This window comes from Platalea leucorodia (genome assembly GCF_965183815.1).
Source record: "Platalea leucorodia genome assembly, chromosome: 3".
NCBI lineage: Eukaryota > Metazoa > Chordata > Aves > Pelecaniformes > Threskiornithidae > Platalea > Platalea leucorodia.
The window spans coordinates 28960062-28982988 of NC_138825.1; the positions used below are offsets into that span (position 1 = coordinate 28960062).

The 22927-nt window shown below is 42.2% G+C and overlaps 1 protein-coding gene across 1 annotated transcript in view; it reads right to left on the minus strand.

Annotated features, from left to right (window-relative positions):
- Positions 1 to 8659, minus strand: part of HAAO (3-hydroxyanthranilate 3,4-dioxygenase) — a gene marked incomplete at both ends in the record, with an annotated part of 36103 nt that extends 27444 nt beyond the window's left edge. Inside the window, 2 exons of the mRNA XM_082305606.1 lie at positions 4281 to 4359; positions 8580 to 8659. Coding sequence (XP_082161732.1) covers positions 4281 to 4359; positions 8580 to 8659 — 159 coding nt within the window. The remainder of the gene's footprint in view (positions 1 to 4280; positions 4360 to 8579) is intronic.
- Positions 8660 to 22927: the final 14268 nt, after the last annotated feature.

Genomic DNA, 22927 nt, shown 5'->3' on the forward strand with positions numbered 1-22927 from the left:
GTGCCAATGCAAATGTGTTGCAGGTGGTAGATGAAAGGCTGATTTGAATTTCTCTGCATGGAACTACACTGTTTTATGTAGACTCAACATCAGAATATAAATTGTTAAGAAATCAAAGTCAGCTAGTTGAGATTCATTGTGTTTAAGTGGTGGACTGAAGTGAGCAAAGAGACAAGAGCCTACCTACTTTTGTGATCCTAGATTTAGCTGTTAGCATCTCACTTTCCCTCAAAGCAGCTCACACAATGCAGTAAATAAAATCCGAAGTTGGTTTTACTATAGCTAAGCTTTGTTATGATCATGGTTTTTATCTGCCATTAACTTCCTCCAAAACATACAGTCCCCTTCAGTTTTCACTTACCTTATTTGTTGAAAGTTATATGATGAATTTATAAGATAAGACTAGAGGTGTCCCCCCGCCCCCAGGCTTTGCAATGCCAAAACTCACAAATGCTACCGTATGATGGAAAGTTCAAGAAACAAAGGTACATCCAGGACTGCTTCCTGGTACCTGGAATGCAGCTGTTACCCCACAGCCATGACAGGCTGAGCATCATGTCAGGGCCACCACAGAAGCTTTCAGTGGTCTCATCCAGCTGACTACACAAGAATTGTAGTCACTAGTCCATGTAATCCAAAGCTGTCTTGACAAGTGAGGTACATTGGAATAATGATTCCCGTGAAAACTCACAAAACTAGCTATATAGCACAAACACTTTCTTTTTAGTGCATATTAAGAAAGTTTTGCCTATATAGCTATATAGGTGCATTCTTACAGCAGTTTTTTTGCCATGTTTCAACAGAAGATGTATTTCCCAAAGCAATTCAGTTTCATTTTGAGAATGCATCTGATCTAGAGGCAGAGAATGTCCGAGTAGACGTTTGCTGACTCTGTGTCTGTTCTGATGGACAAGGGAGCAAGGGAGAACCTAACATTTACAAAGAGGAAAAAGAATAAATATGGTATAGTGGTAAAGTCAAGCCAAAGAATGCAAATGGTTTATCTCTTGTAAGGTATAGCTTGATTTGGCTTCTTATAAAACCTGTCCAATGGAAAACAATGTCTCAGGTATGAGGCAGTACTTCTGTGCAGAAGGATGGCAAATAAGCAGTGCACAGAAAATTAAGAAGGAGGCGAAGCAGTATAGAGAACTAAGAAGGAAGAAAATGTTGAGTTACATATTTAGGAAACTCCTGCTTGCCGAGAGGAGGAAAAAAATTGTGCAAGACTAGCTGCTGTTTTAGCCTAAATAAATGTTCAGGAGACAATCCTAAAAGGCTTTGAAGAGAGTCCAAATCGAGCCTCCAGTTTTTCTCACAATTAGCCAGTCGCAACTCATCTTCCCAACTGACCTGCACATTAACAGCACCAGCAGAGACCAGCTCGGCAGCAGGAGGATGCTCCGAAGCCCTCATCCCTGCATGTCAACCCCTTGCTGCTGTGAACTGCAGGCTGACAAGCACAAGTTGTGCCACAGGACACACTATAAGCTGTGTGTCCTATATGCTAACAGGTATAAAGTAATGAGTGAACAGATATAAACAATCCTAAATTTAAATTTATTTTCTAAACTGACACTTCTTTGCTATCAGAATAATACTAGTAGAGTAGCATCAGCTAAATTTGCGTAAAAGATTTGTGCATTTTCGCATTCATGATCTGGCCTGTTAAACAGTATGCCTATATAGTTTGTCTTTCAAATTACCACTTAGAACTATAAATGACCTTTTACCTGCCAAAATAATGAGCTGAACATGGTTTTGAATGTTTTTTTTAATCCCAAATCTAATTTAGGAGTATGCCTTTTTAGTAGGATACTCTCTGCCTCACAATTCTTCTCTAATGAAAAACATGGATCTAAGGGCTTAATTAGATCACAGGAAAGTACAAATGTGTCTGATAAAAAGCTATGGTAAAATGCAACGTATGAGTATACTGTAGCTCCATAAAAGCAGATAAAATTGGCCCATATGTTAAACTGATATGTAACTGATAACGCTTCTGATGTGTATATTGCTGATTTTCCTATCTGATAGGAATTTTATGTTTCCATTTTTGGTTGCTGAGTAATTGTGGGAAATTTGCTATGTAAATGAGGATGTAGTGATACCTAAAAAATGTTGTATCCGGTTGAATTAGCAATAATTTACCATACTGTTGCATACTGATTTAAATTATGCCTTTATAGATACAGCTAACTTTTTATACCTTTGGAAAGTCACATAATGGGATTAGGCTTATTAAAGGTAGGCCAAATTCTTTTCAAACACAAGAATATCTTGCAAAATAAAAAAAAAAAAAGGTAAATTATATTAATCTAAGTTTCATTTTAAGGGAAGGGGAGGAGGAGATAAATTAAAAAAAAAAAAGAAACAGCACAGGAATGGGTTGGGGACCCAGGATAATCCAGTATGAACTGGGAGATGCAGGAAGAGAGAAAATCATAAAGCAAAGAAAAAAAAATACAACATATTTAATATTGTAGTGCAGGCTATTGCACTAGTTAAACTTCAGCTTGTTTTTGTGTGTTCCTCGCTTAGTGTACAGCTCTAATGTATTCTTCAGAGCAAGAAAGTAAATTAATTGTATAAAACCAAAAAGGTTAAGTTACAGAAAAAATTATTTGGAATCATTGACTTCCATATGTACCTTCACATACCTTCATTTTATGTTTTGCCAAACCTTGATATTGTTGACCTTGATAACAAAATTCACTCATTCTTTTGTAATCTAACATATAATACTTAACAATATGCCATAACAGCAGTGTACAGATAAGATATTCTTCTCAGTGCTTTCTCAGCAGTCAGTACAGATGTGATTGCTCCTTTCCCAGGGACATAATCATGTTGACGAAACGACATTTTGTTTTCCCCACTTAAGTATCTCTGGAATTTCCTTGTAAATATATGATGGATGCTAAATTCCTCTGGTGAGCAACAACCACTTCACACGCGCTGCCCTGAGACCTGGCTTGCCTCCTTCCCAGCCCAAGCAACCTGCCGGCGTGGTCCCGGGTGTTGCCGGAGCTCCCCCCGAGCAGCCGATGAGGGGAGACATACCTGAGCGTGCTGGGTAACCTGGTACCTGACCAGAGGTGCCTGTGCCCACAGCCACGCGTGGGCTGCGAGACCGTGGTGGCAATGCAAAGCAGGCAGGAGTCTGACAGTGATAAGGTAGCCACCGCTCTTTCAGAGCTCTTTTCAGCGGTACGGTTATAATGACTATGAACATCTGCATGGCACAATTATACCAGAAAATTAATGAAGGCTGTTGTGAAATGCTTGGGTTGGTTTTGTGAGAAATGATTCAATGACAAGTAAACACAAATTTTTGTTTCGTTTTAAAAGGATTTATTGAACTTGACTCACTTCTGCCTTGAACTATGCAGATGCTTAGGCTTGGGTTTCCAAAGGTACTTAAAATTAGGTGGCCAAATTTTATTGGAATGACGTGAAATTAAATTACTCTGCTGGGAAGCAAGGCAAATTGTCTCCCATCCTGAAATCCTTACTGCCAGGCCTCTAGTGTCCCCTTTCCCTCAGGGTTCCTCCAGAGCCAGCTGTGATACTTCTGACTCAGAGGAGTCCTTAGGCCAAGCAGACAATTCCATGAAAAAGGCAGTAAACAAAGTAGACGTAAATTGTTACAATGTTGATAGGCTTCTACTCTTTCTTCCTATATTCTGCATTTGGCACAATGGCTACTCAAAACTCAGAGCAGTGGGACGGCTTTCCTTTGATACAGAAGATGTGCAGTGAAGGGGACTGATTTGAAAAATATTTAGAGACTCTATTCTTTAACCTTTCAAACCTGAATGAAAGCCGAAAATGCTGGTATTTTTCACGAAGTCCAAAAAATATAATTTCAAGCCAATCAAAATATTTAATTTTGATTTCTGAATTTCAAAGTTACTTTCGAAATATAGATTGATCTTCTGCAACAAAACACCACTTTAAAAATATCGTTACCTTTCCAAAGCTTTGTTCCAAAATGTTGAAATGAGACATTTTGATGTGTCAGAACACTTTCTCTAGTTTCCTGTAGGAAATAAATTATAGCAAAACAGATCTGATCTCATGTGCTTGTTTCAAAGGAAATGCACAGATGGTGCATGGTTCTGGTGAATGATTCTGTTTAAGTCTTTGAATAGATCTAATAAATACAACATCAGTGAGCCTGGCATTGCTAATCTGTAGCTGTAGCTTCAAAAGTAGCTACATTTTAATCATTATAGATCAATTAAGACAGCAAAATATAAACAACCTATACAGGTTACCTCTTCTCCTTCTTCAATATGATAATCCTTCCTTTCATTTGGCCCTCCAACAAACATCACATTCAATTGATAGCGATGCCTAGAAAAGAAAGTGACATTTTAAAGCTACCTCCACTCACAGCGTTCTTTATTTAATTTTTTTTTTTTTAATTCTTTGAGGACAGTGAGTCAATGAAACAATACTGAGTGACAAGCAACATCCAGAATGAGAACTCAAAGGACCCTGGATGCATCTCTTCGCTCTGCCACTGTCCTGCTGCGTGACCAGCTACCTCCCTCCTGCTGTTTCAGTGCCTCCAGCTATGAAAAGGGGACAAGGACAGTTACCAACTGTGGAAAGAGCTTTGAACTGTAAAGATTGCTACATAAGAGACAGGAACACAGGAAAATGTCTTTTCAACGTGAGCTGATTACATCAGGATTCTGTAAAGGTAACACACTTTTTAAGGTTAAAGGTAAAAACATACTTTTTTCCCATTGGTACAATTTACTAGAGATACTGATGGTAGAAATTATCAGCTAATTTCTCTTCTATTTATACTGGTTTTGCTAAGGTGGAACAACATAACAACGGTTTCATCGTGGTTGTGGTTGATTCAGAAAAGAAGATTCAGGCCCTTTATCTCAACTCTGCCCCTTGTAAGAGCTCCAATGAGCACTTTTCTCAGCTGGCACAAAGAATAGATATCATCCCAATTATCTATCAGTCCACTTACACTAACAAAGCGGTAAGGTAGCCGGTTTTCATTTGCTAAAAAAACCCCTGTAAATCAGGCCTGTTAGCCGTGATTCAAAATTTGTCCTTAAGCTCTTTTTGACATGTGAACTGGGGGGTGTTGAATCTTGGTGTGGAGATTCTGGGCAATACTTGGGCTAACGGGAGATTCTAGTAACACAGAACCAGCAGAGCCACAGTCATCTGCAACAGGGGGAAGAATGATGTGCCTCTGTGTCAGCGCCTCGTAAGCCTTAACTGAGAGAAGCTATTCTGAACTGCTGAACACATACATTTCATCTGCTACTATTGCCATGTTTACTTTCAAAAGTATTTAAATGATAATGAACAACACAGTAGGGATTAATAAAGCAGAAATAACAAGTAACAGCAACAAATTTTTTGGTCAAATTAAAGTCTAAAGAATTAAATTAGATTACAATTCTTAAATTGACTATTTTCACCATAGGAAGCTGTATACATTATAGCACTTGGCTTCATGCCCGTATCCTAAAATAAGGAACTGAAATCAGAACTGTTTGTACCATGCAGATTTAATATTTGTTTTCAAGAACACACTGTAATACTTCTGCATTAATGAACCCTTCTAGTAAAGAAGGGCAGGAAGACCAAAACGGTAAGAACACAGCTAATAATTAGTGAAATAAATTAAAATCAACCCTGGAGAATAAAATAAGAGAATATGGGTACCTTGTAGCCTACGTTTAAGGTGAGTTAATTTTTTACAGAAACCCATACAGTTTCATTATTAGTTCAATAACTAAAAGTGAAAATATTGCTCTAAAAATCACTGTTGCTTAACTTTTTGTTTGGCAAATCTATCATGAATTCTGTTACCCTATGGATTTAGCTGGGTTTTACATAATAAACAGGCAATCATGGGATAATCACTCCTATCATTAACAATTATATAATGACACCAACAAAAAATTCCAGCTATCAAATACAGACAGGAACTCCAATAGGCTTGTTTGTCCATAGTGCTAAATAAGCAGACTAAACTGTCTGGTTAATATAGTTGCATTAAGTTAAGAAGAAAAATCATAAGGAAGGAAAGCAGTTTCAGTTAAGGCTGCCAAAATGAAGTTGAGAGTATCATAAAGGTTTCAGGGGTGTGAAAATTACTTGATTGCACTATTTTTAGAATGAGGTGCTAATCAATGACCTATTAAGTTTCACATACTCTTATAGTTCTCTTCTTAATCACATAAAGAAAATCGTACCAGCAGGCAACCTTTTAAAAAGTCTCAAGACCATGAAGAATCAGATAGTCCATAACCACAGTTAGGTGTCCTTATGGTAAGTATCATATTCTGAGCTCAAAGAAGAGCTTTAAAAGTCCCATAGCTACCCCGTAAAAATCAGCTATGTCAAGGGTTCTGATTTGGCAAAAATTGCTCATTATTGAGGTTAAAAAGCATTTAAACTTGCAAGATAGTGTCATTAAAATACATCTAATTAAATTGCAGGTCTTACATTGTATCCTTTTATTGACTCTGGTAAAACTCTAAACAGGTGGTGATTCAGGAATTGAGGTTTTGTTTTGAAATCCCAAAGCGGTATTTAAAACTTTTGATCCTCTCAAGTGTATGGAACACAACTGAATAAAAGCTTGAAAGACATAATAAATTTAGACACCAAAAGTCCTACTGATCTGCTGTAAGACCTAGATTTTAACCGTTAATTCTCTTTTGAAACACAGGATCATAAGTTACTTAAACGTTTTGAGGTGGTTGCCTTCCAGTGATGTAGAAGGCAGTGAGAAAATTGCCTTATACATCTCTACTCAGCACATAAAGGATCAAAGCCTTTTGAAAAATGTTGGAAATCTATTAGTTACTTCTTGGAAAATCACCTAAAACCTTTTTGGAAAATCCTGAAAACATTTAGATAGCACCAGGAGCAGGTGGTGAGAGACTCAGAATCCATACAGTAGATGTCTTTCCTCTCCTTCACAGGCTGAAGCTACGTTGGAAAATGGATTATATTTTTTAATCTATGCAATTTTTATCACAAAAAATGTTCCTTGTTTCACTGTGGCTTCTTGCAATGTTTATGGGGAAGACTTGTCAACGCCGAGTATTTAGGGATGTATGTGACTGTCTGACTTCTGACAGATGTCACGCTCCAGAGTTACTTCAGGATAACACAGAACTGCTGGTAGGGGGTGCAGAACAGTGCAGTAATGACAAAAAGGTTCATCTTACTGATGAAGAAAGAAAACCTTGAATATTCCATATACTGTAAAATACTAAAATTTTACCACCATCATTGGTAAGCTTTAGAAATGGCTATGCTTTACAAAATGCTTCCTAAATCCATTTTGAAAATGAAAGAAATGAAAACACTCATAAGGAGAAGACACTTTCCTCATTCTCTCCCACTATGAAACTATTGTAGTGATTCAAGCTTCATAATTTCTCAGTTAAATGTACAACTGTAGTTTCAACACAGTCATCTCAGTAAGGATGTGCCCTTGACCTTGTTTTTGTCTTGCAACCATTACTTTGAAAGTAACCCTTGAACCTGCGAATGGAAATTAGTATCCCTGCTACAGTACTGCCCATTCAGCTTTTGATTAGTGGTCGCACTTCAGGTGCACATTCTTTGGTGCTTTTTTAATGATTAAAGTTGCAAAGCAAGATTTAAAAAAAAAAAAAAAGGCAAGAAAAATGCTTTTTATTTTCTATATAAAACTTGGGTCTATATCACTCTTTACAGAGAATTCCTTCTTATGAAAGCCTTCTGGATATACAATTTTGGACAAAATATATTGTCCTTAACTTCACTGACAAAAGAAATCCTTGCTAATATTGTGACTAGCAGGTGCCACATGCTCACCCATTTACACTGGAATTTGCTCATGAGTTTTGACACTGAGAATATGCATGCTACACAACTGCATAATACCCCCACTTTTTTCTTGTATCAGCTGTCTCATTCAGAATATGGTTCATAGCTCTAAGGTGCCAGTCAGTGCTCTGAAACACTGCCTCTTCAGCCTCCTGCTGAACAGAGGGTTCTACCCTGACTTGACAGCTCTGGAAATGTCCTGGAAACCTGCTCCTCCAGTGCCCCTGCCCTTCCTTTCTCCTTATCTTTCGGTGCTATGTCCCACTGGTTTTGATTGCTCCTGCAGCTTTGGCTCCTCTGCAATGTTGGACTGACTCTCAGCAGCTCTATCAGCTGTTTCAGGTTGTAATTTGACAGCACTAATCTGTTAGCTAAATCTTATCATTTGTGGATGTGATGCCATCTCCTATGATTTTTATGAGTTTATTGTCACAGGGCCTGACACAAATTCCCTTAACTCAGTCTAACCGCCTAGAAGAGACTTGGAGTTGAGGTAAATATCTTGTATTCAAGTTGATCATTACAGCTTCTGCAGACTTACTGCAAAACAGATTTCAGTCACTTTCTGTTCTTCGAAACAGCACTCTGAAAGAAACTACAGTTCCTTACTAATCTTCACCATGTATGCATTTTAGCAGCTTCCTCTTATAGCTAAGAATATTTATATATCTAAGAACTGAGTAAAAAAAAATAAATCTTCATTTACTTACATAAGCTTATTGCACACAGGTGGCAAAAAGGCAGCTTTGTTTTCTTCTATCCATTTTCTTACATTTACAAGAAGCTCCATGGTCTACCAGCTATGAAACTTTTGACAGAGATATTAGAGTTTTGCAGAGGGCTCTTTCTGTGAGCAAACTGCAGATGACTCCATCCCCAGAGCTCAGGGGATTGGTTGGTAGAAGAGGTGTCTTCAGGCCTGAGTGTCAAAGGGGACAGGTCCATCAGCCAAAGGTTACTTCTGCCGCTCCAGCAGCTTAGCTAATAATTGACTAGTGTTTTTAAAATATATATTTTCATCGGAGTCTCAGTCTGCCCACAGGAGGTTTCTTAATTCTCTTTACTGCATCAACTGGAGTGCGTGTTACCTCTCTACAGATATTGCCTTGTTACGTAGACAAGCTGAGAGTTAGGAAAATGGGCAAGACTTGGGCATACATACCCTTCAAGTCTAATATAGGTTTCAAAGCTAAAGGCAAGTTGAGAGCAGTTGCTCAAATTTTAGTTACATATACATAAAAAGCTTTTTTATACATGCATAACCACATATAGGTGTTTCAGGCTTGATAATAGAGCCCCATTTCCTTTTCCTACTTCCTCTGAGCCTTGTTAGGCTGAATGTTTGGGGGGTGTATTGGAAAATATTGGGATCTTCTTCTGCTAGACAATAAAAATAAAGATGTCTCTTGCATTTGTAAGACCAAAAGCAGTTGTCCTGAGATGCTCATTTTAATCTGATCCACCCTTTGCCAATGTTATAGCAGGGCTTGTTGGAGAGCCGAACGTGGTTCTGTGATGCCCTTTGGGAAAGTGGAGCATATTGCCATCACATTATCAGGCAAACAAGAAACTGAGAACTGCCAGGCATTCCAAATCTGTATTAGTCTTTATTCCCTCACTAGTTACTGTTCAACATCTACATAGTTCCTACAGGATTGCTCGCTCTGTTCCCTGCAAGCCCTATTTTTTAATAAGAAAATGTATAAATGTTTATTTTCAGACTTGAAATACATGAAATGGGTGGTAAACAAAAAAACCCTAAGACATTACAAAATTCCAGCATTTTTCAATTGCTCTTGACATAGCTTAGTCTTCTCATTATATCTACACTGTGCTTAGTGGGTGCGTGTGTTTGGGTATAAGGTTATAATACGAGTTGTTTAAAAGTGAGTGGTACATCCTCATGGCTTGCACATATGAGCAGTGCAGCTGCTGGACTGAAGAGTCAGTATGCTGGGACAGTACAAATTCGGGAGCTCTTTAGCTTATATCATTATAATTTTGCAATGGAAAAAAGCAATGCAGTGTGAGTTTGAACTGATACCATGTTCTTATTCCAGTATGTGTAAAGATGACTCTGTTTTGCCTTCATCTCTATCACTTCTTTGCGGTTTAGTTTAAACTAATTACATAATTGATCAAAAAAAATCCATTTATTTTGGGACAAAGAGATCCACATGTAGATTACAGTTCCGCTATACTAGTACAATCACAATGGGACTGGCAATAATTTCCTCTGAAATAAGCCCAAAGTAGTTATTATTTCACTCAAATAATGTAGGGGTTTTTTTTTTGGTTTTGTTTTTGTTTTTTTTTTTAAAGTTATTTAGTACATGAAATTTCTACCATTAGAATGGCTGTGGTGAGACACCAGTGCATAGCAAAGCCATTAGGCCTGTTTTTGGACCTACAGACAGGAACATTTTGGTGCTTTTTGTACCGTAGGCTGCTGGCACACTATTTAGCCACAAAGGAAAGGGATCATCTGCCTAAAATGCACTTTCACTTAGGGGATGGTGACCCAGCCTGGTGAGACCGGGAGAACTGAAGACACTCTATTTTAATGCCCACAGTTTTGTAAAGCTCCACGTCGTCATTACTACCATGTATTGCAGAGCATGAAAACCCAGAGATTGTACAAAGCCACAGTAGGAAAAAACACAGATCCTGGAACTGATAGAGCCAAGCCTTGCTCATCACAATATTAATGTGCCAGTTTTAACTGCAGGGCTATTGTCCGCAACCCGTACTCTAATCCCTAGTCTCCACTTTTTTCCGCTAGGCAGAATACAAGGTACTATTACCTGCAGAGAAAACTATCTCAGTTGCAGGCTGATAAATCCATTTTGTGGCTAGAGTGAGGTATGAAAACCTGATAGCTAGACCTACTCAGGGAGGAAACAAATGAAGTTCACTTATAAAATTCACCATTAGTATGAAGCTGAGGTTACTATCACAGGGTAACATTTTCTGCAACCTTCTGAAATCAAGAGGTTTTGAAAAACGCAGCTAATGGCCTCTCAATGTGTGTAACAGGTATAAGGGAACATTGCTGGGGTTTTTTGGGGGTTTTTTTGGGGTTTTTTTTGAGGAGGGCTAAGAAATGGTCTGCATGGCCTGGAAGTGCTGGGCCATGAAACCCTATTTCTGTGAAGTGTATTGCAGAGGCAAAGAAAAGAGCCAGCGTTGCAGTCTCTGTGAGACTCAAGTAAATACGCACGCCTCGTGACCTGCCTGGGGCCTGGATGTTGCTTGCTAGTCTACTTCACAATGACTCTTCACATCCATCAAAGCCTGTTCCAGCAGCTGGGGTTTCTGCTTTCACTTTCGGCTCAGATCCTTCCCTTTATGCAAAGGTAAGGCCGCGATTTGTCAGCTTTTGCTGCCAGAGAAGTGCAAGACTACTGAAGCACAAAACTGCTACACAAAAATAATCAATCTTTTGCATTGAGGGTGCAGGAAAGAAGTGGTAGTGGAAAAAATTGAGTTTAGGACAGCACTTACTCTATTTTTCTACTTTCCTCAACCACCAGACCTATTAGAGACTTAAATTTACTAGCTGGTGTCCAGCAAGCAGCACATGTTAACAAAAAGCACATAAGCTAAATCTTGTGTTTCTAATTAGAAGAGGCATTCAGGTTCGTTGGCCAGGATTTTTAGCTGTATGAAAGTGATATTTGGTCATTTTTCCGTTACACCCTATATTAATTTTTTTTCACCTAAAGAACTGATGATAAAGACCTAGAATGGTTTAGAGCCCCTGGGAAGGGGAGAGGAAAACAGAGCATAAAGCCAGCAAGCATGGATGCTGCCTGCTCCGCTCTGCCCATTCTGCTCTTGAAAGCAAGCAGCATTTAGAAAACTGGCCCTTAAGCCTTGGTTTTTTTCGTACTTAGTGCTAAGAAGTATTCTGAAAAATCTTCACTGGGAGAGGTTTGCATTCACCAGCAATTTGAGGACAAAATCCTTTTAGTAGCATTTCAACTTTGCCTTTCTGCCCCTATGCAATACAGAGACTGATTTATCTACATTGGTGTTAAAATAATGGAGCTACACTGAAGTGATAATCTGGAGATTCTGCAAGCAGCAGGAAGCAAGTAACTTTCTGCAGCATTAGGGTAGCTTTAACTTCTGCTTTTCTCTTTTTCTTTTCTTTTTTTTTTTTTTAATATTGTGAAGAAATGAAAAAAGGAAGACAGATATGACTAAGTAATACATTTCACCCGGTTGAACACGCTTCCTATTTTTGGTCAATTCTGTGCTTTTTCTGTTTGTTCTTTGAGAACAAATACAAATGAAGTACTTTGTTTAAAAAATGAAAAATTGTTTATATTAGAAACCCCTACACAGTTGCTGCAAACAAAAATTCAAATCAGTAAAAAACCTACTGCTTGAACCCAAGTGCAGTTATGTTCCCACAAATGAATTCATGTGGCCAAATCTCACTGCTATATTCATAAATATACTATCAAGGGCCTCAGTCTCTGTGGGGACAAACATTAAGAAGTGAATCACACAGCACAATAGAAGAGTTAAAGACCCCACAAAAACTACTAGAATCTTCCCCATTATCACTGTTACTTTTATGGGAAGGCTCATTAAAATACAACAAGCAGTGATTATCATCTATATAAACACCAAAATTAGACTCACTGAGTCCTCCCTCTTGACTGAGTCTAAGGTTAAATCTGCAATAAACAGCTTGTCTGTACGTTCACAGCTTCAGCTTTGATTCTTCCCGACATTCTTGTATTTGCCAAAAAATGTTTGGATGAAATTATGTTCACAGCAATCTTTGCGTGGTATAGAATATTTTATTTTCTAGTGTAATGAAGGCAGCTGCTGTTTTCTGGTATGCCAACTAAAGCTATATGATAATGGAAAATTTCACTAAGGAAATGAACTGTCAGTTTTCTGTTTTTCTCCATGCCAGCCACCTTCATCAATGGTCAGATACAGCAATTGCATGTTACTTCACCCGTCAATGGTGTACACCACTGAAACGCATTCTAAGTAATGCCCGCAGTAATAGTACCAACAGCAGAACTTTATTGACAAGCGAGAAGCACCTCGTCTCCATTCAAAACAGTCTCAGAAGGTTTCAGCTCATTTACGGATCGGAGCAGGTAATGAAGTCACACGTAACCGCCACTCAATCTGCCAAAAGTAGTTGGGAGATCAGTGCTATTTACTTAAAACTGGCTGAGTGCCTGTCACCTGCTGCTGGGCCACCAACAGTTCATTTTTAGAGGCCATGGAAATCCAAGCGCTGTGTAGCACGCCCTACAACCATCCACTCTGTAGTGAAATGCCCAGAGCTTGTTGCTTTGCACACAGTAAATCCGCTGTAGAAGGAAAAATGCTTTCTAGTACTTATGTCAGTAACCCAACAGAGCTGTCCAGGAAAGTAAGTATGGTGACAATGCCTGACCACAGGTGGAAAAAAACCAAAGAGTATGTCTCTGTCTCAACTGTGTAACAGTGTTGGAGCATTGCTTGGGTTTAAGCATCTACTGATGCCAATTATGTTTACCATCTTCCTGCCACATAAAGGTACGACAGATCTGACTGCAGAATAAATCATGTTAGAAGTACACTTGACAATAAACATGTGCGTAAGGCTGTGTGTTTTCTTCTAATAACTGTTTCTAAGCATGTAGTACATCATATATACACCGCGTTGCTTCTGTGTATAAGTAATGTTAGCTTTTTAGATCTATTCAGCATCGTCGTATCAGAGCACCTGATTCCACTCTTGGATTTAAGGAAAAGGCAAGACAAAACCTTCAGGTATTGAAACAAGCAGTTTAGACCCTGTATATGTGACGTCTTTATATCACGGATGCTCTGTAAAGTACTTGTAGTAAAGTTAAGTAAGACGGAAGTCCGTCCTGAGGTAAAGTAAGCCCTCAGTGAATCATCCATATGGGATAAACCCCAATATTTTTGGCTATTTCTTTTAAGCATCATTCAAAAATAATTTTATATGATTCCTTTTAACCTGTACTATTTGTTTTGAAGGTGCCGGGGCACCCCTCGTGTTGCACACAACAGCGGCGGTGCAAACAGTGGACTGCAAGCCCAGGGGTGTGCGGCTAGCGATACAGGGATCGTAATTTGGTTAGCACGTAGTTGCTCTTCTCTCTGGCTTGGACCCGAGCGCAACAGACGGGAGCGTTATTCCCCCACCACGGACTGGCGTGAGGATGACCTTCGTTCGCCTAGAGGCCAGTGCCTTTTACCACAGGCCGCCAGGAGGCTTGGTCCCGCACGGGCCGGGGCCGGGGCCGGGCCCCGTATGCCTCCCCTCCGGAGCACGGCGCTGCGGGGCCGCCGCTGCCGGCAGCCATGCCTGGGGGCGGCAGGAGGCCCGCCCGCCCCCTGCAGCGGCCCTGCCCGCCCGCCCGCGGCCGCCCCCACCGGCGGAGACCGGAGGGTGCGCAGGGGCGGCGCGGAGCCCAGCCAGCCGCGGAGCCCAGCCAGCCGCGCTCCCCGCCCGGCCCGGCCCGGCAGGCCCCGCCCGCACGGCGGAGGGGGCCGGGCTCTCGCCGCCGCCGCGGCCGCCGCCGCCGCGGCAGCCCGCCGTGCCTGCGGCCGCCCGTCCGGCGGGGAGGCAGGGGGCGGGACGGCTTTGTCCCGAGCACGGCAGCCGCCCGCCCCGAGGGGCGCAGCGCCCACCAACTCCCTTCTCCCCGCCCCCCGCGCCGCTGATAACGGGCGCTAGCGAGGAGAGCGCAGCCCGGGCAGGGAACCGGGGCGGCCGCGGGCCGCTGCCCAGCGCGGGGCGCGGGCGGGCGTCCCGCGCCTTTCCCCCGGCGGGGCAGGGCGAGCCCTTGATAAACCGTTCGGGAGGAGTTGGTGTCAGGGCTCCAGTGGCGCAATCGGTTAGCGCGCGGTACTTATACAGCAGTACAAAGCCGAGCAATGCCGAGGTTGTGAGTTCGAGCCTCACCTGGAGCACACAGCTTTTTGGGAGGGAAAAGCGGCTTTTTTGGGACTCGGCCGCGCTCCGGAGGAAGAAAGAAAAAAGTTCACGGAAAAATTATGCAGCCGTGGCGGCAGCGTGGGCCCGCGCGCCTGCACCTTCCCGCGCCCACGGGCCTCTGCCTGCCGGGCCGGGCCGCGCCGCGTGGGTGTTTGGTGTGCGGGAGAGGTGGGGCAGGCCTCCCCGCCACGCGGGGCCGGCGGCCCTCAGGGCAGGGCACCCACGGAGCGCTGGCGGGGGGCTTTTTAGTGTCAAAGTTCGCATGTATGCGTTTGGTTATAGGGCTGCGTGCTCACGTACCAACAAGGCTGGTGTGTCCAGAGCAGCCTGTCAGCGGGGAATACCGACCCCGTTCCTGGTGAGAGCTGCTTGTGTGAACTTGCAGGAAATAAAGGTTATTTTATACTGTGTTGTTTAATGCAACAAGCATTGCGCAAGTGCAAGTAAATATTGACTGGTGTGGTCGCAGCAACTGAGGGGTAACAAAGTCTCCCCCCTTACTTTGCCTCCTTTGGCAGTGACAGTCTTTGTAACTGCTCATTACCGTGGTAATGCTTTACAAATGTGTGAGCCGTAGCAGGAAGGAAAATAGTTCAAATAATTTCAGATTTCTTTGCACAAGTTGAGAGGCGGCAGGGCCACAGGAAAACTGCAGCTTCCTGAAAAAGAAAGCTGGGGGACGCTGCCTGAATGTCGAGGCCTGGATCTTGTGAAGGCACCTCCATGCTAACATCTAGTCTACTACTTTCACAGTGCAATTTATATCAAAAAGTTCCATGAGACCCTCAAGATAATGAAGCCAGAGGCACCTTTATTGCTCAAATCAGCCCATTAGTGTCTGTACTGCAGGTGTTGACTCCCCGAAGTGCCACTTTAAGGGTTTTAATTACCACTTCTTCCCTATTCTAGCTACTGCTCTGTCCCCTCTGAATTTTGCATTAACTTTCCCACTGATTTCAGTGACAGTGCGGCCATGCCTGAAGCGTGCGCCATATTAGTATAAGAAAGCCTAAATCAACCAGAAAGATCTGTAATACATTGAAGGGTAAATAAAATTTATCCTTTGCTTGCAGTGAGTTTAGCATTTTCTCCTTTATGCAGGAGTGCCACATCCCAGTGCTGAGGAGTACTGACAGTAAAGAGGAGTATTTGCAGAGGTACTGGAAATACTAAAAAATTAAAATGCTGTTTTTGCATAACTAGAAAAAAACCCAAAAACTAGCAGAGGGAGCAGGATTCCATTCCCTGGACAGAGACCATTTTTTTCAGAAATGGAGGGGGCAGGGTGCTGCTCCCTCTTCCCCTTCCCTGTGTCCCTGCTTGCCGCCAGGCACAGGCGCTGGCCCCTCAGCTCCCTCACCAGGGAGGACCCACTGGTTTGCATTTGGGTCCTCGCTTGGGTGTGCTGGGTTGGTGATGGTGCAATTTTTGCCAAATTCGAGGTGCACGAAACAGATGCTGTTCGTTGCATTCACAGCTTTTTTGCGATGCCTCTGCGGTGCCAGAGAGCAGCTGGGACAAGCAGCAAGAGCTGCACGGGGCCGTGGCCTTCTCCACAAGACCTCCTTCGTCCCCTTGGTCCTACCTTGGCTTTTACTCTGGCTCCAGGATGATTTTTGTCTTGTCTCTGGGGGAAAAAAAAAAAAAAAAAAAGAAGGACCAAAATCACTATGTGAGGCGACTTGTTTGCATTCCCGCAGCAGAGGCCTCACCTCCTGACTGACTCCTATGCCTGACACCTGAGGGAAACGTGTTCTGAGTTGGGGATTTCACACTGAAAATCGTGCTAAATCAGGACAATTTATGGAGATTTACTAGAAATCCCTGTACAATGAAAGAATGTTATTTATCTCACGGGTATTTACAAAATAAAGTAAAGCACTGCTAAATCGTGAGGCAGGGCTGTGAAATAAGATGGAATAACCCCCCGCAGAGCGGTGCAGCTCGTTGTGGCCTGGCCGTGGGCACCTGGGCAGGGGCTGGGGCGGCCTCGCGGAGCCTGAGGAGGAAGGGCGCCATGTTGGGGCCGAGGTGAGCGAGTCTGTGTTTTGTTTACTTCTCCAGGGGGCTGCTGTGGGGAGGAGGTGAGTCTGGCTGCCCCTGGGGGGAGCAGCCATGGCCGGGGAGGGGGATGAGGTCTGGGCCTCGGGGCGGTTTCTCGAGGGCGTGTGAGGAGCCGGTCCTCAGGCAACCTCAGGTGGGGCAGCCATGGTGCTGCCATCATGGCCTCGCCAGCTCTGATGGGGTGACGTGTGGAGTGACCTGGGCTGCCGCTTGCGTTTACAACCTTGTCCTGAAAATTAGGTCTCTTGCAGGCATATGAAAAGAAAGTATATGTTTTTGTTTACACTAAGGTGTTTTGCTGTTGAGCGTTTTGGTCCTGAGTTGTTGGTTAATGCTTTAATGCTAGTTGGCAGTGTATATAAAAATATATGGCAGTATATATAATATGGCAGTATATATATAAATATACACGTTTTTATATCTATGTATGTATGTCGGTATATGTATGTGTAAAGATACCTTTACGCCATTATGGGAGAGCTCCCAATGTTTGTGTGAGTGCTATCCTATTTTCTAAACCTTTAATATATGCAGATGATGTGTTTAGAAAACACCTGTGTGTGAGGGATGCAAAGTGCCAGCTGTACTAATGTGATCTAGAGAGAGTTAATCCCTCCTTCCCCCTCCCACCCATTCCCCAAGTAATAATGTGGTTCACCTGTGCCTCATTTTCCCTTTGAAAACCAACTGCCAGACCACCTTCTCCCCCCTCTGAGCCCCAGCCCAGCGTCCATCCCTGTCCTTGCAGGCAGTGGCCAGAGGAGCCCTGGCCTCAGCCTCGGGGCTGCTGTCAGCTGGCAAAGGGCTTGGACAGGCCATAGGAGCTCCTGGAAGCGCCCTCGGGAGGAAAGGTTTCCCCATGGTGAGTCTTCCATGTTGCCTGGTTTATCTGGGGGCCTGCCTCTTCTAACCTATGCTATGCTCTTTATTTCTGTTAGTTTGCCTGGTGTGGATGGCATGCCTGCAGGCCAGCATCTCCCCAGCTTCTCTGAAATCCTTCCAGGGTCCCTTTTCAAAAGGTCTCTCTTCTCTAAAATTTATGTTACTCTTCATTTAACGTTGAGTGTGGACCATGCATACTCTACAGGCCTGTTCTGACTGCTCTGAGTTCCCACTGACTGTGGAAAGAAAAAAGGGCTCACTTACAGATGCAGATAAACTTTATATGCCTGTTGCTTATTGCTGGAGGGAGAATTTACACAGATCTAGCTATTGCCTGATTCTGGAGAATTAATAGCAATTTGGGTTAGGGAGCAGGCTTTGTGTTTATCCCTATACAATCTTGCTCAAACAGGGAGTCCCACTGGAACGGGAGATGCAGGATCTAGGAGCAGGAGGAAAGGCTTGTGCAGGATAGCCCTTCTGACGTTTATTTCTAAAAGTGGCAACTTTTGTTTCTAGTATGTTAGTACAGCTTTGGTGTTTGTGAGGCTTTTAAGGGTTTGCTTAACTTAAATTTCTTTGGATGTATCAGTCAGGAACTTTCCATAATATTAAGGCTTGCATATCCTGAGAAATGTCTGTAAAAGCCTACGATAAAGACTTGGCCCATCTAATTGTTTTTGAAACCAAAGTAATAAATATTTTTAGTCTCAACTTTACAAATAGTAAACAGCGAATGAGAGTGTGTTCTTCATAACTTTTCCAATAGATGGCGCTGTGGTCCCACAAAGTGAAAAAGAAAAACCAAAGCAAAACATTCCCAGACATTCTAAAAATAGCAATCACTTGCCAAATGCTCCGTTGTGCACAGCAGAGAACAATAAGCAAAAATTCCAAGGTTTGCTTAGAAAACAAAGTCCACTGGAGGTATAGATGCGTTTGGGTTTTGTTTTGGGTCCGTGGCACGTGTCCTGCCTCTGTATGTAACACCTTGAGGACCCTTCTGAAAGTAAAACCTATTGATTGGTTGTGTTTGGAGTAACAGAGGTGGTTGGGGTGTATTATGTTTTTTAAGTGTATATGAATTCAGTGCTATGTCAAGGTGCCAGCATAGCAGGCCTGGCTTAGATTCTTTTGAACAATTTTTTTTAAAGAATAGCTGGTGTTAGAGGCTTTCGTGCAGTGCTGCTTAAAGTCCAGGCAGCTGCTTCTCACTGAGGGTGCCCATGCTATGGAGGTATTAAGCTTGGAAGCAGCAGCTGGGAGGATAGGAACAAAATATAGGTGTTTGCAAACCATGGGGAAGGACTCTCTTAAACCAAATAGAAATATGTTTCTTTTGCAAGGGGAAAGCTAATGGGGGATGGAAGTCAGATGGTTACATGGAAGCTACCTTGATGAAGAGAAGGGCTGAGAGATGAGGGGGATAGTTGGGCTCATACAGGCTGATAGAAGGACGAGAAGTGAGAAGAACTTGTAAGATCGGTAGAAAAGCAAGCTCAGAGAAAGAATTTGTGCATTGCTCTCTGAAACCAGGAAAGTGGATGTTACAAGGAGAGAACAAGAGCAAAAGAGAAAGGGGAGGGAGGCAAAGAAAGAAAAGGAGGAGGGAACAGGTAGAAGAACATAGGTAAGGAAGCTTTTTTTAAAAAAAAAAAAAAAGAGAGGAAATTGAGTTGTCTGGCTATAGCTATATGAATGTGCTGCCTAGGGCAGTGAAAAACAAATGAGTGTTAGCCAGTCAAGCCAACCTAAGATGGAGTTGCTGTAGAAAGCAAATTTGCCTGTACATTTTGCGTGAGCAAAGAGTGATCTCAAGAGGCAGCTTTTTCTTCTCTGTGTGTTTTGAGTGGTTACTTTAGTGTGGCAATATAAGAGACCCCTTGGTCTCTCTAGGGATTGAAGCCAGTGTTGGGATGGCTAAAGAGCTCAGCTTTCTGGTTTGGAAAAGGAAGGAAATGGACAATCAGGACTGGATTTTGTGCCCATTTAATTTTCTTGCTTATGCTGAGTTTGCTGTGTTAGGCTCTGCTTTTAAGGTGGAAAAAGACTCTTGGTTTCTTCAAATAGTTTTGGTGCAGCCTAAATATTTGAAACCTTGGAAAAGTCTCAAAATACAGCAAAACAAACTAAACCAGACCCAGAGAAAGAACAAGCTGGGGAAGTGGCTGAAATGGCAGGGGATAGTCAGAGAGTCTGTAATTAAAAATTTTGGAGGAGGGATGCTCCCTTGAAGGAGGCAATTGAGCCTGTACTGCCTGCTTTAGTTAAGAAATCTTTGTACATGGGATAGCAGATCTATGGTAGTGCTAAGAAATACTTCTAGAAATTTTACTATGAAGTTATACGTATGAAAATTGTGGGGGAGGATAAAGCAACAATTTTTAAACATTTGTCTTCTGAAAAGACTGTATAAAATTCTTAACAGGCAATTGTGCTGCAGGTCTTGTGGCTATAAGGCGTGACTTAGATGTTTTTTTGGTTTTGTGAGGAGAGGCTGTCAAATTAATCATAAACAAGAACTTGCAAAATTATTTGCAAGGTCTCAGAGTCAGTTAACTTCACTGCTTGCATTTATTTTCCATGTATCCTACCCATTGAAATGGGGATGAGAGTTGTTTAACTGTACATCTTAATTTTAAGCACTATTTATATGCTATTTAAAGGAAGAGTTTAAAGAAGGATATATATCTATCGTTAAGGAAAGTCACATCAGACTTGGGCCAGCATGTATGAAGGCCATTTAATATTAAAAAGCTGTTAATAATGCAAATTTATGTAGCTCTGTCAGTGAGCTGCATCCTGGAAAATGGCTCTGTCACTTTTGCAAAAAACTCATACATTGTTGCAGCAATCTGAAAATGTCTTAGAAGTAAAAATATGCCTGTCTCACTTAGGGTTTAGGGGAGTTTTGTAGGAAACTGATGCTGGATTTGAGGGTCCTTTCAGCCCAGGTGAGTGAGGGGTGTCTGTAATAAGTGCCCAGATGCAGGGTTGGGGAGTTACTCTTTTGCATGCTCTGGGCTGCTCTGCCTTTCTCTCCACTGACCTTGCTTCTGCCTCACCTTCCCCCTGCTGCAGGGGCTCAGTCTCAATAGATAGAGGGTTGCCTTGAAACTGGCACCATTTTAGGGAAGGCAGGAAGCACCCATGCAGATGCTTCCCTCCCCACCCGCATTTCCCCATACTCCCAACTGCCTTCTGAGGGGCTCAACTTGTTTCCCACTTTGGTCACGTGCCCTAAGAGTTTGACACTGCAAGGTGAGGTCCACGCTGGTTGCCTTGGCTCAGTGCAGCTGCAAATGCGTTCCTGTAAGTCCCTGTGGAGTGGCAGGAGGTGCTGCACTTCCCGGAGTGGCTCAGGAGGGGCTGCCTGGACACGGGTGGCTGTAGGGTGGTAGCAGCTTGGGCCAACTTGGTGGCCAAGTCCTTTGTTGGATCCAGCCCTAATGCCTCAGGAGTACTTGTTCCTTCTTGAGACTTGCAAAGTCAATTAAGGTTGGTGGCTGTGTCCCATTGAAATCAATGACAGTAAAAAATGTCTATGTTCAGATCTCTTGAGATTTTTGGTGCTGGCATATGTTTTTAAGACCCAAATAGCTTTGAAAATTTGACCGCTAATAGTGAACTGTTTGCAAGGCCTATAGTAGCCTACATCTGTTTAAAATACTGCTGTGACTGATGGGTGTATCTGATTGTGTCTGTCATTCTCATTTAGCTATTCTGTGCCTGCAGTGTAACCTAGCCAAAAAAATACTTACCGCTATTTATTATGATAAAGGAAATGTTTGGTGTGGCTCTGCTGTTTCTTAAGTTCTTAACATATAGTATATTTGAAAATACAATTTTTTCTGGAGTTAGAGACTGTGTTTCATTGGGGTCCTAGGAGTGCTATGGTGTGTCTTTGTGTTTGAAAGCAAATTTGTTAGTAAAGAATTAGGGTACTTGCCCCATTGTCTTTAGGTTCCTAATAACCTTAGCCCTTTGACAGGATTCTTACACTTGGACAAATTTTCAGAGCTGTTTAGGGATGCCTGCCTGATGTTGATGTTTGTCTGCCTGCTTCTAAGTAGTAAAGGACATCTAGCAAACAGACTTCTTATTGCAAATGTAATGTATTTGAAGTATTCTTGCAGGAGTAGCCTCTGTCATCTCAATAGCTCTGAAAGTGAAAGCCAGACTGTCAAGAAATCAAGATTGAGGTGACTGTTTTTGAAAAGTAGTATTAATGTATAATACAAATGGGTGCATTTTCACTGATGTCAGTGAATTTGCTTCATGTTCTGTAAGAGGATAAAGATTGGCCCAAGGTAATGGGAAGCTTATGTCTGGCTGCAAGGCAACCAGGAAATTCATGGGGCTTTAAAGTATGACCCACTGCAATATTCAGTATGTGTGATTTTTGGCATGATTCAGCAGTAAATACTAGTTGAAAACAGAAGCACAAATTATAGGGTAAATAATTCAGGCCAAAGAGAGGCCTCCTGCTTATGCATACATAGTAAAGGAAATGGAAGTAGAACCACAAAATACAATTGCTGGGAAGAACAGCAGCAGTTTTGGAACATTCACTGCTAAAACTGTGGAAACGATCCTCCTGGATGACACCTGAAATCAGAAAAGGGCATAATCATCTCTTTTGTATGTATTTGTGTGCACCAACCAGTAAATCGCGTGAAGACTGCTGCGCTTGGCAGGCATCATTTTGGAGGGGACTTTCTGTTCTGCGGCTGCTGGGTTGGAGGATATAATCAGCATAATGCTCCTTTGGTAGATGATCTAATAAACGTCTGTGACTTGACTTTTAAAACCTTTTTTTTCTTTTTTTCTTTTTTTTTTTTTTGGTCATTGGGCTAGATGCATCATGCACTGGAAGAAGAGAACTTTATACTAAATTGTTTTGTCTTGTCTTTCACTTTGTATTTTATTTAGTATTTAAATAGATAACTTTGGTTGCTGACATAAGGCAGTGCTTGTCTTCTACTCTATACGTAGAGAGCCACCTAAGCAATGTTCTTACATGTCATTTGATATGATAATGTTTTTACCTTCTGGCAAAAAACAGAGCCAAGGTAGTCCCAACAGATGTGTTTGGTTAGCACTGTGGCTGAGTGATCTGGCTTTCAT